This window comes from Pogona vitticeps, chromosome 15 (assembly GCF_051106095.1).
Source record: "Pogona vitticeps strain Pit_001003342236 chromosome 15, PviZW2.1, whole genome shotgun sequence".
Lineage (NCBI taxonomy): Eukaryota > Metazoa > Chordata > Lepidosauria > Squamata > Agamidae > Pogona > Pogona vitticeps.
The window spans coordinates 5,430,882-5,447,866 of record NC_135797.1 but is presented as its reverse complement, the minus strand read 5'-3'; the positions used below and the strand labels follow the sequence as shown (position 1 = coordinate 5,447,866).

The 16,985-nt window shown below is 48.5% G+C and overlaps 1 protein-coding gene across 2 annotated transcripts in view; it reads right to left on the bottom strand.

Moving 5' to 3' along the window:
• GANAB (glucosidase II alpha subunit) overlaps window positions 1-16,985 on the bottom strand; it is a 37,679-nt gene that overhangs the window by 8,792 nt on the left and 11,902 nt on the right. For both annotated transcript variants that reach the window (XM_072984229.2, XM_072984230.2), the window contains 14 exons: window positions 15,217-15,316; window positions 14,225-14,318; window positions 13,607-13,703; window positions 12,765-12,945; window positions 11,613-11,766; window positions 11,225-11,460; window positions 10,218-10,344; window positions 9,792-9,871; window positions 8,726-8,869; window positions 7,336-7,432; window positions 6,283-6,384; window positions 4,335-4,578; window positions 3,126-3,190; window positions 555-631 (listed from right to left, as the gene is read on the bottom strand). In XM_072984229.2, the coding sequence (XP_072840330.2) occupies window positions 555-631; window positions 3,126-3,190; window positions 4,335-4,578; window positions 6,283-6,384; window positions 7,336-7,432; window positions 8,726-8,869; window positions 9,792-9,871; window positions 10,218-10,344; window positions 11,225-11,460; window positions 11,613-11,766; window positions 12,765-12,945; window positions 13,607-13,703; window positions 14,225-14,318; window positions 15,217-15,316 (1,798 nt within the window). The remainder of the gene's footprint in view (window positions 1-554; window positions 632-3,125; window positions 3,191-4,334; window positions 4,579-6,282; window positions 6,385-7,335; window positions 7,433-8,725; window positions 8,870-9,791; window positions 9,872-10,217; window positions 10,345-11,224; window positions 11,461-11,612; window positions 11,767-12,764; window positions 12,946-13,606; window positions 13,704-14,224; window positions 14,319-15,216; window positions 15,317-16,985) is intronic.

Genomic DNA, 16,985 nt, shown 5'->3' with positions numbered 1-16,985 from the left:
GATGACCTGCCCATCAGGACTTGACACAGAATCAATAAATATAAAACAAGAGATCACAGAACACCCAACTGGAGATGGGAACGAGCCTTGGCGTGGAGCTTTGTGCCAGTTCGTCTGCGTTTCCTTCCTTGGCTTTCTTGACCAGTGACCCACTCGTCAGCTGGGGGGGGGCTCCTCTATTCCTCCTCCTCTTCGGCCGTCCTACCAGTCCCCAGCAGGAGCCCGGGCTTGCTGGTCCTGCCTCCTTGTCAGAATCGGCCATCAGCCAAGGAGGCAGGGCAAGGAAGCCTGGGCTCCTACCGCAGACTGGCTGAACAGCCAAAGAGGAAGGGAGGAGCCTGCTGGCAAGGGGGGGGATTCAGCTGGGGAAGCAGAGGAAGGAACAGTGGGGCCCCATGTGTGCAAACTGGCACGAATCTCCGAACCGAGGTTCACGGCCACCTCTACAGCCAGCTAGGGAGAAAGGACGGGAATTTCACATTCTGAACTGTCCCTCCTCTTCTTTCCACTCCCACATCGCTTTGCTTCGTTCTTGCTGTGCCAGCCCGGCTTACCTCTCCTTTGCCGGGCAAGTACACCTGCACCCCTCGCGCCCCTTGGGCTGTAACCGGGTGAACCAACAGCGCATCGCCTGCAAGGAGAACAGTATTTGAGCACAAGGTCGACAAATGTGCGAAACAATGCATCGTTTCTTTTAAAAACTCACACTCTCTCTGAATGGCAACCGCCTTGTCATTACTGAAGGCCTTTTGCTGGCACATAAACAAAACAAGCAAAAAGCTTGTCCGCCTTTCATTATTGTCAATGTATGAGTCAATATTTATAAACTCATCGACTATAATATACAGTGGTGCCTCGCACAACGAGCGCCCCGTAGAGCGATGAATTCGTTCTACGGGGACATTTTTTCGATCACTAATGCGATCGCAGAGCGACAGCCCCAATGGGCGAAAATCGCAGAGCGAAGGTCGGTAAGCGGTTCGCTTACCGACCTTTGCTTTGCGACCTGCCTATCAGCTGTTCTGCGGCTACAAAATGGCTGCCAGAAGCCCCAAAATGGCCGCGTGCAGCATTTTCGCACCCTCATTAAGCGAGGGGAGGGCGTGAAAATGGCTGCCGGCCATAGAGGAACATCGCTGTACGGTGAGTAAATCAGCCGATTGGAACGCATTAAACTAAGTTTAATGCATTCCAATGGCTTTTTTCTTTCCGTACAGCGATGTTTCACACAGCGAGGGTTAATCCAGAACGGATTAACCTCGCTGTGCGAGGCATCACTGTATAGTGGAGAAGGCTTGAGTTCTACAAATTGGGAAGTGGTGCTGATCTTGTGTCTGTTGCCCGCTCAGCTGCTCCTTAGCCCTTCTGCACAATGTGGATCAAGTAGATCCACGTCACAGGATGTTGCAAAGAACACAACCAGAGGGTGGACACAAAGCGCTCTCAACGTTTGGGACAGATTTTTCAAATTTCGTGGACTACAACTCCGGAATTCCACACTCTGGGAGTTCCACCAGACTTAGAGACCCCTACACGTGGCCCGCTCAGAAGGCCAAAAACCGGGAGGCTTTGAGGCCAAGCTAGGCCTAAGCTTCCTGTTCCTGCCCCAGTGCTAGCTGGGAATTTTCTTTCTGAAGATAGTGCTAGGCCTAGTTCAGCCTCAAAACGGTCCAGCTTGGGCCTTTTCCTCCCAGCGCTGGTAGAACTCCCAGAATGGAGGAGTATTATGGGATTTGTAATCCAAGAAATCAAGAAGACCTCAACCTTCCGACATGTCACACAGTTCTTAAAATAGCGATATAGTAATTCCAACAGCTCTAAGGCTGTCAGATGATTACAGAATTTTTTGGTGCTGCATTTACTCGGCTGTGAACGGTTTAACGGACAAACTAAATGTTACACATTTGCTTAATCTCAAAAGGATCACTTTTCAGAGGGATCGACCAACCAAGGCTAACACCTATGAACAGAAAAGCATCCAGTTACTAATTAACTTTGCACACCACAACCAAAGTACATTAAAATAATAATGAGAAGCAGGTGGATCTGTTTGGGGCAGGGAATTTAGCACAGGGACTAAATAATAGGGAGATAATAACCTTCCTACCAATATTCAATGGAGGCCAACAAGTCTAATTTTTAGAAGCATGTCAGAAAAGCGTATCTGTTTTTACGACCCTTCTTGGTGTAAGTTTAGCCTACCATGCTTTTAAAAAAAACCAAAACAGACAGCATGGATTCTGGACATTTGATTTGTATACTGCTATTTGAGCTGAGGTTTTTGGCACCTGAGCCAGGTGTAGGAAGTTCATTTCTACAACGTGACTAGAGGAAGAAGGGCCAGCCTGGGTGGCCTTGGGCAAGCTGCACAATCCCACAGCGCCCCTAGAGGAAGGAAAGGGTAAAGCACTTCTGAGTATTCTCTACCTGGAAAACCATGAACAAGGGTCACTGTTAAATCAGAACTGACTTGACAGCAGATGACAACAATGATGATTATCTGTTGCCCCCCAAATAACTTAGGATTGCCTCATTTCGTTATCTGGCTGCAAAGCTAGAGGTTGGGAGTCTGATTCCCCACTCTGCCACCGAGGAGAAGAACCAGCCTGGGTAGCCCTGGGCAAGCTGCACAATCCCAGGGCAACCCCAGAAGCAGAGAAAGGGGAATCCACTTCTAAGTATACCTAGAAAACCCTGAAGGGTTAAAACCAATTGTTGGCACAAAATTAATTAATTAACATTCTATTCTATGTATTCCATGTATATTGAGATATCCAGTCTGGTGTAATGGATAGAGTGATGGACCAGGAGGCCTGGGTTCGAATTCCCACTCGGCCATGGAAATTGACTGGGGGGGGGACTGGAACTGGTAAACCCACTCCTTAAATATCTCACTTACCTTGAAAGTCCTATTATGGTCGCTGAAAGTCGGCACCGACTTGACAGCAGATAGCAAACAAAATTCTATGCATTAATGATTTGAAATCTTAAGAGGTAAGTGTTCTATAGAAAGGTGTAAATCATTTCTCAGCTAAAACATCCAGAAATCAAACGAGGTCATGTTTCTTAAAACGCTTCAAAGCCATGGCCAGAGGGTAGGAAATGGAAAATAAGGAAGAATTTACCAAGGAGATACTGGTCGTCGATGTTGTAGGTTGTTGGGTCTTCGGGGTATTCCACCCAGAGAGGTCTGTGGGAAGGTGGAAAACGCATCAGTGGAGAGACAGAAAGGAGCAGGGGGGAGGAAGGAACAGCAATTGTGGCTGCAGAGTCGCAAGCATCGCGCTAAACCGTGGTTAGTCAAATCCAAAGATAACCTGGCAAGGTGTCTAAACTAACAAACCTTAGTTTGAGTTTGGCTTGAGATAATGGATCCAATATGGATGTTGTCTCAAACCCTGGTTTAGAGAGACTAGGATATGTTTGGTTTCTATCTGCTCAGCCATCTCTTTCTTCTGAAGCTGAAGTTATCCCTGTACGGGGATAATTCCTGTCTAGAGATGTAAAACTTCTGGAAACTTTGAAGCCATATGAAATGGCTCTGAAAAAAAAATGGGGGGGTAATCCTTTTCATCCCATTTTTTCTGGGTTTTTTTCCAAAGCTGTTTCATGTAGCGTCCAAGTTTCTCAAAATTTCACATCTCTAGCTGGGACGCATCTTGCCTAGAGATAGGACAGCCTAGGAGGGGAAAATGGAAAAGTTGGGGGGGGGGAATAGGGTGTCGCCCCCCCCACAATTTCCCCCCTTTTTTCCTCTAAGCCTTCCCAGTTTTTTTCCAAAGCCGTTTTATATGGCTTCAAAATGTCCAGATATTTTACATCTCTACCCTTGTCCGCATCTCCTAAAGCCGATTTTAACATTCGCCATGCGGAGTGGAGCTTCTGGGAGCAGAATCGGAAAAAATGAGCGGACCGACCACCCTGCGGCCAGTGACAGAAGGAGGACCGAATAATACAAACCACAGCTGAAGGGTCCATGTTTTGAAGGAGAAAAGGACAGGTTTTCCTGATCACTCCCTGTCAAAATGACACACGTCTGTTTGCGCAAGGACATTCAGACACTGTTTTTCAAGACTTCCTGTCCTGCCACAGTCCCAGCGGGGACCCCACCCCACTCAAGAGATTCTCCATCCCCCAAAAGCAGCGCTGGGGAGAAAGGAAAGGAGGTCTCTAGCATCGAATGATGCCACCTCCATCTCCTTCTTGATCCAAGTTCCATCTTTCTTCCACCCTACAGCCGATCTTCCGGCCAGTTTCTCCAGGACAGACTTTCAGGTCCCCCCCCCAAAGGCGTCTCAGCTTTTGCCCGTTTCGCGAGACCCTGCCGGACCCACCTCATGGCAGGCTGCCCCGTCCGGTAGCTGCGGTAAAAGAGGGTATACCAGAAGGGCAGCAGGGCATAGCGCTGGCGGATGGCCTCCCGGATCAGCGCCTTGTTCTCTTCCCCAAAGAGCCACGGTTCCCTGCGGGGGGTGTCCACGTGGGCGTGGGCCCGGAAGAAAGGCTGGTAGGCTCCGGCTTGGTACCAGCGCACCAGGAGTTCTGGCTCCGGGTTTTTGAAGAAGCCGCCGATGTCAGCTGGTAGGAGAGAAAAGACGAAGAGAGGACTTTTCCAGATCAGAGTGAAGACTGAAATAATCCTTTTGTCTGATTCCAGCACCAACCAATCAGGACAGGGCAGAGCAGGGCTGTAGACCCTCAAAGTCCTGGAATCGAATCCTGCCTTCTTGAGAGCCCATGCTCCCTTCTAAGCTTCCTCAGACGGCCATGCCCCTTTTCCCAAAGACACTATCATCCTCTCATTTTCCTAGGTTTTTGTCCCAAATTCTAAAAAGGCAGAAATAGCTCGCCCGAGGCTTAGTTAAAGAACCATCAAGCTGAAAACCGCTGGTCTTTTCTGTCCCTCGCTTTCTGCTACTACCTGAAGCAGATCCTCCTTACAGGAACTTCGTTAAAGTGGGTGAGCTTGATTATGCCCATCTTGCTGGCGGAAATGCTGCCTCTCGGAGGGGCAAAGTGAGCTTGGGAGGGGGTCTCTCGTCTGAGAGAGAGATTAGCCAACCCTGGGTCTGGATCTGAGACTATGATTGGGAGAACCCAAGTTCAAACCTCACTTAGTCAAAAACCCGGCAATTGGCCTGTTCTCGGCGGGATCTACCCCACACATGGCCATTGCAGTGACAAAATGCTGGTGGGGGGGGGGGGCGGAGAGAGAACCAGGAGATTTATGGAGGAACTCAAGGACAAGCAGTGCAGCCAAAAGAAACGCCTCACGGTAACTGATAAGCAGGGCATGAAGCCAAGAAGCTGCCTCTGGAGTTAGTCTATCTCCAAATAACAAAGGAAAGCAACACACGGCTGCTAATATCCCACCCCATAGCACTTGAAGCACTCTCTGGGCGGTTGACCATCTCATTATGCAGGCTATATGTTGGTCCCCCTGCCAGCAAGCTGGGGACTCAACTGACCAACCTGGGAAGGGTGGAAGGCTAAGTCAACTTTGAGACAGTGACCTAAATCCAAGCAGAGTCTTGACTGCAGGACTGCAGCTTAACCACTGTGCCGCTGAACGACTGTCTCGAATGGGAAAGCTCTACTCAACCTCGGTGGTTCTAGTTAAACAAGTTTCTCTCTCCTAGACGGCTTCTTTACCCAGTTTTCTTAGCCCCAGGTGAGTCCCTCTGCTGGATCCCACCGAGGAAAGATGGATTTAACAATAGGGAGGGAGAAAGAAAACGGGATTTGTATTATTACTGCATCGCAGAAGATAAACTACCTATCAGGAAGACTCTAGTTCAGCGATGGTGAACCTATGGCACGCGTGCCAACTGGCACGCTGAGCCCTTTCTGTGCCACTGCCCTAGTTCAACTCTCACCTCTGCGCCAACCTCAGACCACGCCCTTTTAAAGCTTGGCATTTCCACGGGCAATACGGGCACAATAATATCCAACCTACCTTACCGCTGAAAAACGAGAGATGGAAATCGTTTTCAACCATCAAAAGCACTCGTACAACTTTGAGAGGATGCTCAAAACCCGGCTTTTTCCCGAAGCCTTTAAGAGCCCCCCCCTTCATTTCTTATGGGATTGAACATCCTGGCGGTTTATCTTATGCCTATGTTATTTGGGATATAAATCGCCCAGCACTAACTGGCGTGATATACAAGAGTAGTTCATTCATTGATTAATGCCAGACAACAACTTTAACCTTGGAGGTATCATTGAAAGACCACAAGTCGAAACTTTTTTTGGCACTCGCTGTCAGAAGCTCACGTAACTTACCACCGCAGAACGAGATGCCCACCAGACCCAAACTCAGACACATGGGGATGGAGATTTTTAAATGCTCCCACTCCGCCGAGTTGTCCCCTGTCCACACAGCCCCTGGAGAGGAGGAGGAGGAGAAGAAAAGTGGTAATTATAAATAAACAATGTGTACAGACTGTCATTTCACTTCCTTGCTTTCCTCTGGCTCATGGCGGTTTGCCTGCTCCTTAATCAAAATAGGATGACCGATTTTTTTAACGGGAAGCTTGTTCTTTCTGGAAGGGAGGTGAGGACACCTTTGGGCCTCCCGGGGACTCTGAATTATAGCTGGGGTTAGCCAAGGCAATTTGACTGCTAAAGATGGAAGCAAAATTCCAGTCCTCATGGTTTCTGAATAAAGGGCTGGCAGAAACAGAAACATCACACAGGAAGTTGCGTTTATGCCAGGACTGGGGACTCAAGTCGTGGGATTCGCTATCAACTCAGACTTACCGTATTTTTCACACCATAAGACGCACTTTTCCCCACAAAACAGGGGGGTGGAAAGTCTGTGCGTCTTATAGAGCGAAGAAAACAGATTATATTTTCCTGTTTTCTTCTCCTAAAAAATTGGTGCGTCTTATGGAAAGGTGCGTCTTATGGAGCGAAAAATACGGGGTAAGTCACACCAGCGAGTCTACTCGTTTCCCCCCCAGTGATTTGAACGCATGACTTGGAACCCACCAACTCCTCTTCTTTTTTCTCTGGAGAGAAAAAGCTTATTTTTAATAGCGACTCAAACTGGGGGCTTGGGACTCAGGATCTGTACACCAAAGACTCAAACACAGACCCCCCCAAGACTGGCCAACGTCCCTCTGCTTTCTACCAAGTCAGATTGTGGGTTCACCTCGCTCAGAGTTCACAGCTCTGACCGGGAGCAACAGACCGGTCAGGCTTTTGAAGGAGGGGGTCTTTTCTCAGGTGCAGCTGGACAGTCCGGGGACTGAAGCTGTAATATGAGCAACTTCACTGGACCCTCTCCTTTCTCTCTCTTTCTCTCTCTCACACACACAGATGCAAACCACTAACCGTAACGCTGTGAGCCTGCAAAGAAGCCTCGTGTCAATACAAACGGACGCTCGATGCCTCCGGACCGTTGCACCTGGCCTTGGGCTGTTGCCATTTGCTGCCAGGAGAGAAGGAGAGAAAATAAGATGTTTGTTATGGGTGCAGTTCTCTGAAAGATCTCTCTCTCTCTCTCTCTCTCTCTCTCTCTCTCTCTCTCTCTCTCTCTCTCACACACACACACACACACACACACACACACACACACACACACACCCCTGTGTCCCACAACCTTGCATCTTGGACCTCACCCACTCTTATGTTTCTTCCCCCAAACCTCAGAAGACAACACACATGTATTATATACAAAGGAACACAGAACAAGGGCAGAAGAAGCGTGCAAGATCTGGATTCCTGGATATATATATTTTAAATACAAGTTTCCGGTCCTCATTGTCGCAAATATAATTCGCATGCACAAGGATGAGATGCCACAGAAAAGCCTGTGTATCTTTGCTTCCTCCTGTGACTGGCAGCATCGGGTCATGGAATAATAAACATTAACAATCATTCCGAAGCATTGAGGTAAGGAATTGCATTATATTTGCCACGTTTTCAATTTAAAAAAAAGCTAACCATTTGATTGCATCTGACTCTCAAACAGGGCTTCCAAGAGGCTCTAAGTGGTTCAGCTTTCCTGGGCTGTGCGTCACAGTGGTTAGAACAAGGGAACTTGGGGTTCAAATTCCCACTCAGCTGCAAGACGTACTACCTCACTTTCCACTAGTCTTGGATCCTCAATCTGACTTGATCTCAGTGATTGTTCGGAGGATAAACGAAGGAAGGAAGAACCATCACAAGACGGCAAACCACCGACAGCATTTCTGACACAAATGCTACTGAATTTCCACTACAGCCCTTTTATGGTTTCTTGACTTTGGCCTCTGCGTGAAGTAATCCGTTCGAGGCCCATCGGCAAATGGACAAACCATTCGGCAAACAGACAGCGGAATGGAATAAAAAACAAATATGGTGTGATCCTCTTATCTGCAGGATCAGGATCTGCTGATTCAATTATCTGGTGCCTGAAATTAATATAACACCCCCCAAAAAATATGTATACGTATTTCTGGGGTGTATTTACAACAACTGGCCACTAAAAGAAGCCAGAAACCATGAAACGCATTTGTAAACCTTTCTGTTCTTGCCATTTTAAGACAAGTGGAGAAATCCTCACAGATCTACTACAATCAGTGATCTACCAACAGATCCTGATATACTGAATGACTATCCCTGGCATACTTCAGCTGAACTCCCTTGCAAGGAGAGATGGGCAAGCCGACAGTAAAGCCATTCACTGGGACTGCAAAGGTCTCCCTCGGCCTTTCTCAGTCCTGAGGAAAACGGCACTCACCACGTAGAAAGCGTAGAGGTTGTGAATGTCACGGTGTTCCCATCCGCCATAGTGCAGGGCGTCCTTGTGCATCGTCACCTCGGGGCCATTGAAGACGGAGGGCTCGTTCATGTCGTTCCAGGTATAGAGATTCTCCATGGACCCCTGAGGAAAAGTCAGAGAGCCACAGAACTGGAGTATTCATTATTTAATTACAGGAGGAGGAGCACCGTACCCACAGAATTCACAGATCTGCCGCACGGAGAGAAAAAAAATTAAATAAATAAATAAAATCCAGAAATACAAATACCAGGGACAGGGGATGGCGAGGCAGTCGCTGGTTTCCGGCAAGCCTCCCTTGCAAAACAAGAGGGCAGGATGTCCAGCCTGTGGATAAGACTGGGGCCAGCGCTCCCTCTCTCCGCCACGCACGGACATCAAAGACACTGGAAGGAAAGGCTTCGCTTATCCGCTGTTTCTGGCATCCACGGGGGGGGGGGGGGGCCTTGGAACTGAGACCTTGCAGATACTGACGTCCAACTGTCATCATATTTTTATAACTTGCCATCTGGTGGCCTGGTCACTAACTACTCTGGGTGGTTTCCAGCAGAAAAATAAAACAAGGACAGCCGAATCACACCCGAACCCAATATATATAAATAAAGTAAGATATGTCCATGTTATAAAACAACAGATCTAACAATCAAGATGGCGGCAAGGACCAAGATACAGGATGAAGAGTATGATCGTCAAACCAAGACTGAATGACCGATAGTTAGAAAGGGACGATTGTCCTGAAATGCCTCCCAGAAAAGGAAAGTCTTTGTGTGTTTCTTGGATATTAGAGGAGGGGAGGGGCCTGGCACACTTCTCTACAAGTAGAGCTATTCCACAAAGCGGTGTGAGAAGGGGCTCCAGCGATTCCCACCCTCTTATCAACGCATGAGATCCATTCCTAGACCGTGCCTGACGGAAGGGCTGTACCATCTCTGTTTGAAAACCCCCAGTGGAAGGTTACAATCCCAGCCAGAGGGGTGAGAGAGAGAGAGAGAGAAAGAGAAGAGAGAAACACCCCCTCACCCCCTACCTCGTACTGGTCGTAGCTGAACATGCTGGACCACCAGGCCCGCATCGCTGGGTTTGTGAAGTCTGGATAGCCTGCAGAACCTGGCCGGGAAAAGAGAGAAGAGCTCACATCGGTATCTTTATTCCGAACGGAAATCACGCCGGCCCTTTTTTCGTCCTTTAACGCAGTGGTCCCCAACCTTGGGCCTCCAGATGTTCTTAGACTACAACTCCCAGAAGCCTTCACCATCAACTGTGCTGGTCAGGATTTCTCGGAGCTGAAGTCCAAGAACGTCTGGAGGCCCAAGGTTGGGGAACACTGCTTTAACGGCCCCCAGAGGTTGATGTGGAAGCAGGGCGCTCGCCGGCACATCAGAGACCGGCCGCGGGCACCAGCGAAACCAAAACTGTCCCCACCTTCGGCCTCGGGGGGGGGGGCTTTCCTCACCCGGCCAACACCAGCCCTCGTAGTCGCTGCCATCCTTGGTCTTGACGTAAAAGTTCTGGGACCGAATCTCGTTATGGACCCGGTAGCCGCTGTCTATCTTGATGTGCGGGTCCACAATGCTCACCATCTGGGTTAAGGAGACAGATAAAATAGAGCGGGGTGAGCACACAACCGGGGCCCATGATGTGCGTGAGTGGGGGCTCAGCCATAGCTCTGTGCTTTAAGAAAGGACTAAATATGTCAGAGTTTTGGGGTGACTGTCACTCTATCTTGTTCTAACCAATCGTTCCTTCCAGCCTCGGGATTCAAACCAGTGGCAAACCAGAGCCTCTCCCCCCACAACCCCCGAAGGAAAGCTTATAAGAAGGGCACGAGGACCCTTCCCATGGCCTCCTCGGCTTCTCCTCCTGCTCCATCTCAACCTATAGGTTGCGGTCCTGTGTCATCAAGCCACTTGTAGGGCGACCCTATGAAGGAGCGACCCCCCCCCCCCAAAAGGTCCCATCCTCAACAGCTCCGCTGAGCTCTTAAAAGACTCAAAAGCCTGCGAGGTCCTCTCAGGCAGCCGTTTCCCAACCTTGGGTCACCCCAGATGTTCCAGGACTGCAACTCCCAGAAACCCCGGCCAGCACAGCCGGTGGTGAAAAGGCTTCTGGGAATCGCAGTCCAGGAACACCTGGGTTGCCCAAGGTTGGGAAACACTGGCTTAACTGCTGTTCTATCTGCTAACATTGTTTGCTTCCCGCCCCCCCAGTTCCTTTTTTCTTTTAGCAATGAATTCATTTGGGGGGCCCTCCTCTCTGAATTGTTCCGATTCTGGCAAATCAGTTTAAATCTTTTTTTTTCTCTATAGGGATTGCTCATATCTATACAGAAACAAAGCCTGGGGAAGCTAAAGCCTTAACCGGCCATCATCCTAACCCCGCAGCTGGCACGAGCCAACGATGAACAGGAGGATCAGAGCCTGCTTAAGTAGGGGATCAGGGCCACGAGTCTCAGGATTCTACCTTACGTCTTTTGGCGGCCAGCCGCCGAAGCATTTCCTGGGGGTGGGGGAACTTGTTGGGGTCCCAGGTGAAGTAGCGCTTGCCGTCGGCGTGTTCGATGTCCAGCCAGATCACATCGTACGGGATATCGTGCTCGTCAAAGCCGTTGTCGACGGCATTCACGTCCTCTTCGTCGTTGTAGTTCCAGCGGCTCTGGTGATAGGCCAAGGCGAAGAGCGGAGGCAGGGCCTGGGTACCTGAAAGGAAGACCATCCGTGATCATCCGTCTGCATGGGATGCTTGGCAGGGGTCAGGATTGTATTCCCCATTGTTCGGAGACGGTCTCAAGTTCCTTCCAGAAGCAAATTAAAGCCAAGCCCCTCTGATCCTCTCTTCCCCTTTCCCTTACCGGTGAGAGAAGCGTATTGTCTGAAGATGTCGTTGGGCGATGGTCCTAGCAATAGGAACACATCGATGATCCCGCTCTCTGACATCCAGCGGACGTCCGTCTGCGGAGTCTCACCTCCCCCTTGCATGTAGTCCAGCATTTTTCCAAACAGGGTCTGCAAAAGAAGTTAACAAGGATGTGGCATGTAGCTGATCCAGAGGGAAGAGTCAGAACCCACAGGCCGCACATTGCAAGTACCCATGTTTCCCCGAAAATAAGACAGAGTCTTATATTAATTTATCCTCCAAAAATGCATTAGGGCTTATTTTCAAGGGATATTTTTTTTTCATGTATAAAAATCGACATTTATTCAAATCACTCATGTCATCATCTTCTGGTTGTTGCACAAGGGTGGAGGGCGGGGTTCCACTTAACACTTAACAGCGGCTTATTTTGGGGGTAGGGCTTATATGACGAGCATCCTGAAAAATCATACTAGGGCTTGTTTTCAGGTTAGGTCTTATTTTCGGGGAAACGGGGTAACTCAGTTATCCGACACAAGTTGCTGGGGGCACGGATGTAGTAGAGATGCAATGACATTACGTCTCAGAAATAATGCAACAGGTGGGCGTGAAGCACTTCACTTAGTATAACAGGCAATATTTTATACGAAATGGTGTATATAAACTGCTGGATACGTCTGCAATGTAGGTCTCTGGATGCAGAGTTTGGGAGTTTGATTCCCCAGCGGGCCTCCTTGACAGGCTGGAGTTGATGATTTTTAGGGTTCGTAACGATTATTATAATAATCTGTAATGTTTTATTATTATTATTATACTACATTATTATTATTATAATCTGCTATATTTTCTGTCTTCCTCCCGTGCCCAAAGTTATTTTCCAAGGTCGTTTTAAAGACATCTTGAGAATTTTTCTTCTATGCTGGCTGTGAAAAAAGAGATGCTCTCCTTCCCCTGCCATCAGCACAGACCCTTCGCGGGCTGGCCAAGGAGGACTGCCCTGACCTGACCTTTTTCGACTTGCTTCCTCACTTGCATAGTATTCCCGCTCGCCCCAGGCAATCAGGCAATCTGTGAAACTCCCCGGGCTGGACCCGTGTTCTCTCTCAGAGGGAAAGGGATTTGATGTCTACGCCTTTCGACGTCACGATACCTTCCCAGCCGTGTTGGAGGTGATGTCCACCCAGGTCTCGGCGGCGTTCAGCCAGAAGATGCCCAGGGTACGGTGGGCGTTGTGAGCCAGGAGGACAGGGACAGAACCGTAGAGGGCCATGGGGTTGTAAAGCTCATATTGGAAGACGTCCAGGTTGTACAGGCGGTACGGGTCGCCTCCCCTGCCAAAGACTGGCCGTTAGAAACGGTCGAGAAAAACACAGAAAGAATACCAAGGACAGATTTCCTTCCCCATATTAGTGGCTCACTCACTTCCTCATTCATTCATTCATTCATTTATTCACTCACTCATTCATCCATTCATTCGCTCGCTCGCTTGTGAGGGGCACTGCTCCAGGTGGTTTACAAAGGAAAATACAAACAATATTATATAATAAAAACAGATCTTAGGTTTGATGAAATGGACTTGTCCATGAAAGCTCAGATTAAAAAAATATAAGTTAATCTTTAAGGCACCACCACATTTTTGACTTTTTAAAATTTCTATCTTGCTTTTTTACTTATAAAGCTCACACAGACTAACGCGCTTAGCCCTTCTATAAAAGCAGATCGTTTTTATAGCCGCCCAGAGTAGACTATGTCTAGATGGGTGGCATATAAATGCAATAAATAAATAAATAAATAAATCGTTAGCTACAAAACAAAACAAAAACACTCAAAATACAATCTAAGAAGAGGCCTAAAGCCAAACCTGAAAGGCGGCAAGACAGGTAACCTAAACTCAGCTTTACGTGCACAGCCCTTCGAACTTCAACAGGACAAAATTCATCAGGAAAAAAAAAACCATCACCAGGGAAACCCTCTCTCCATTTTCTGGCTTACTCGGTGGTTCGTAGCCGGAGATTCTCTGCATGTTCTGGAATCCCGTATACATTCTCCACGCCCGGGAATGAGAAATCCAGTCCCACCGACGTCGGGCCTACAGATGGAGAGAAAAAGATAGAAGAAAAGAACAAGATAAGGACAGGCAACATGGAAAATGTTCAAACTTAAAACGCCAATGCAAGGGGTTTGCGTAGTGTCTGGTTTGACACAGACAGACACGATCCTTTTTTCCCCACTGTAGCTACCGGTCACGCAAGGAACACAAGTTTCTTTCTATCAATAAGGAACAAACAAAGTGACAGAAGGCCATTGAAAAAGAGCACAAGGTCTCTCAACGATTGTGCTGATGATTTTACAAGGAGTTTGTTCCGTAAACCCTTCTGATTCTAATATAATATTCTAGTCCAAACGCTTAAAACCCCATTCCCCAAAAAGCGTGAAAAAGAAAACGGTACAGATCTTGAGGTCTAATTATTAGTTTTTCTGTCTCAAACCTATCAGATTTAAAAGAATCACCGTCCCGCCCCCTTCCGAGAGCTGCAGGAAAACACCCAAGACGAGTCCCTTTGTGAAGGCATGTGTTCCTTCTCCAAAGTCACATGACGGGGCTCTTACCATTGGGCTTGCTGTCCGTGTGGGTCTTGAACGTTTCTTCCCAAGATCCGGGCTCCTCGTCTGCCTCCCCAGCCCCTTTGGAGGCTTCCTCGAGCTGCAAGAACACAAACCACCGCTCAGTCGGTGCTTGTCCAGGATGCAGCAGCTACAGATAGTTTTCAAGGCCTTCTAAAACGGGGTGGGGTGGGGGGCTCACTTCCAGCCACATGATCTGCGAGCTTGCCAAATAATTTCATTGCAAAGAATAGAACACTCACTTGCTTCAGCATAAAAGACACATATTGGGGGGGGGGGAGGTGAAAATGCCTATATACTAACATCAATCTTTGATATCGGAGGGGGAGGCAGACATTTGGACTGTCATCTTTACGTGCCTGCTAAATCATCATCTTAGTACAGTGGTGCCTCGCATAGCATTTAACCACGAATCCGCATAGCGACGCATTTTTTGCGATCGCAAAAGCGATCACATTGTGACGTTCTCCATGGCCAAAAATCACATTGTGTTTCGCTTACTGATCTTCGCATTGCGATGTTTTAAAAACAGGTGATTGGCGGTTCCAAAATGGGCGCCCGCAGCGTTTTCACGTGGTTTCCTCGCATACCAGGCAGCGAAAATGGCGGCCGTATGGAGGATTTCCCCATAGCGGTGAGTTTTTCCCCCATAGGAATGCATTAAACGTGTTGTAATGTGTTCCTATGGGGTTTTTAGTCCTACATAGCGACGAATCCGGATAGCGACGATTTTTTCAGAATGGATTATCGTCGCTATGCGGGGCACCACTGTATTTTAATAGTGTTTGGTATAATCTGCATTTTCCAGCATCCACTGGGTGGCTTAGAACTGATCCCCTGTGGATACAGGGGCCCTACTTTACAGCTCGTTCTGGTTTCCTGTGTGTTACCCCCATCTGTGCCAGGTCCAAGAAATTAATCTGGGGTCTGGGGGCTCCTTGGAGAGAAATCAACCGTGCCTCCTTTTCCTGCCTTACCTGCTCGCTTTTCTCCGCGGAGTCCTGCTCTGCGGACAAAGCAGCATCCGACGTTTCGGCAGCTTCCTCTCCTTCGGATGCTGGCTCCTTCGAGGGTTCTCTGAAAGATAAGAAGTGGGGGAGAATGGAAGGCTCAGACCTGGATTCCCTCCTTTTCCAGCCCAGGTACGGAAAAAAATTGCCTCCTGCTTCTCGACTTAAAACTGCAGAATCCATTAATCGCTACAAAGCAGCACACATCAATCCACAACCCAGCCAGTTAGCGGGGGGGGGGGGAGAGGGAGAGGCAGCTGGGGGGGGGGCAGCACAAGTCCTGGCTGTGGTGATCATACCCATCCACCCATATTCCTGTTTCTGTCCTGGGATTTGATCCTTTAATGCGGACTGCTTTGACACTGCCTTCTTTCACCTAGAGACCAGAAATGGGCAGCGCTCCAAGTATCTCTGGATTACAATGTCCATCATCCCCCATTGTGGAACTCTGTCAGCTAGGGCTGATGGGTTCTGGCAAAGCAGCAAACCTCCGAGCCCTGGTTGACAGGAAACCTGAAATGCACACTTGCCTGGGTGTCTAGAGATCCTGAGATCTCTCCCTTGCCTTCCGAATCCATTCTGCCCCAATGTCAAGGCAAGGTCAATTTATAAACCCACTTAGAGGATCTGGACAGACCAGGGCTGCCGGGCTGGGTAGGCGGCCAGCGGCCCGGGAGGGGCAAAGGAGTTCCCGCTGTTTCCACCTATCGAAGGGCTCCCAAGCAGCTCTCGCGCTCTCAATATCAATGCTTTAAAGACAGCCTCTGCAATGTACAGTACAGTGGTGCCTCGCTAGACGATGATAATTCATTCCACTGAAATCACTGTTTAGCGAAATCGTCTAGTGAAAAGCATTTCCCCATTGGAAGGCATTGAAACCTGTTTAATGCGTTCCAATGGGGAAGAATCGTCGTTGTCTAGCAAAGATCGGCCATAGGAAAGCTGCTTTGCGAACCGCCAATCAGCTGTTTAAATCGCTGTCTTGCGGAGCTTAGCTCCCGAAAACACCCGTTTTGCGAGGGCGGAGGGAGCTGTCAAAATCGTTGTCTAGCGAAAATCGGTTTGCAAAGCAGGGACCAAACATTGTCCAGCGAAATTCCCCCGTAGAAATCACTGTTTTGCAAATCGCTATAGCGATCACAAAAAGCCAATGTCTGGAAATAAAACTTCTGAATGAGCAAGGTATGCAAGTAGCCTAAGTGTCATGTAGGAAAACCAAGGTTCAAAAAGAAAAATGTGAACAAATAGTTCCTATCTTCACACCCATGAGGACTAGCAACTTGTTTTTAAGTGTTGGATGCTCCAAATCGTTTTAATCACGACAACAGAGGGATGGAATATATAACGGGGCATGCAGTTTAACAGCCAATCCAGCTCTGATTTCAACACAGACAACCTGTTTTCTGAGAGTAGGAGTCTCCCACGCTGAAATAAAACTAAGACTGTCACAAGCAATCTTTCAGAATGTTATACCCCTTCCTGTGAGGGATATGAGCATTTCTTCCTCACCAATATGAAACCATTCATATCAGAGTCACCTCCTGGCCACCAAGGTGCAAGAAGTGTAAGGGAAACATGCAAAGCATCACATAAGTGAGAAAATGAGCCTCGTGGCTCAGTGGTTAAACCGCTGTACTGCAGCTAAAACTGTGCTCACGACCTGGGGTTCAAATCCCAGGTAGCCGGCTCAAGGTTGACTCAGCCTTCCATCCTTCCGAGGTCGGTAAAATGAGTAC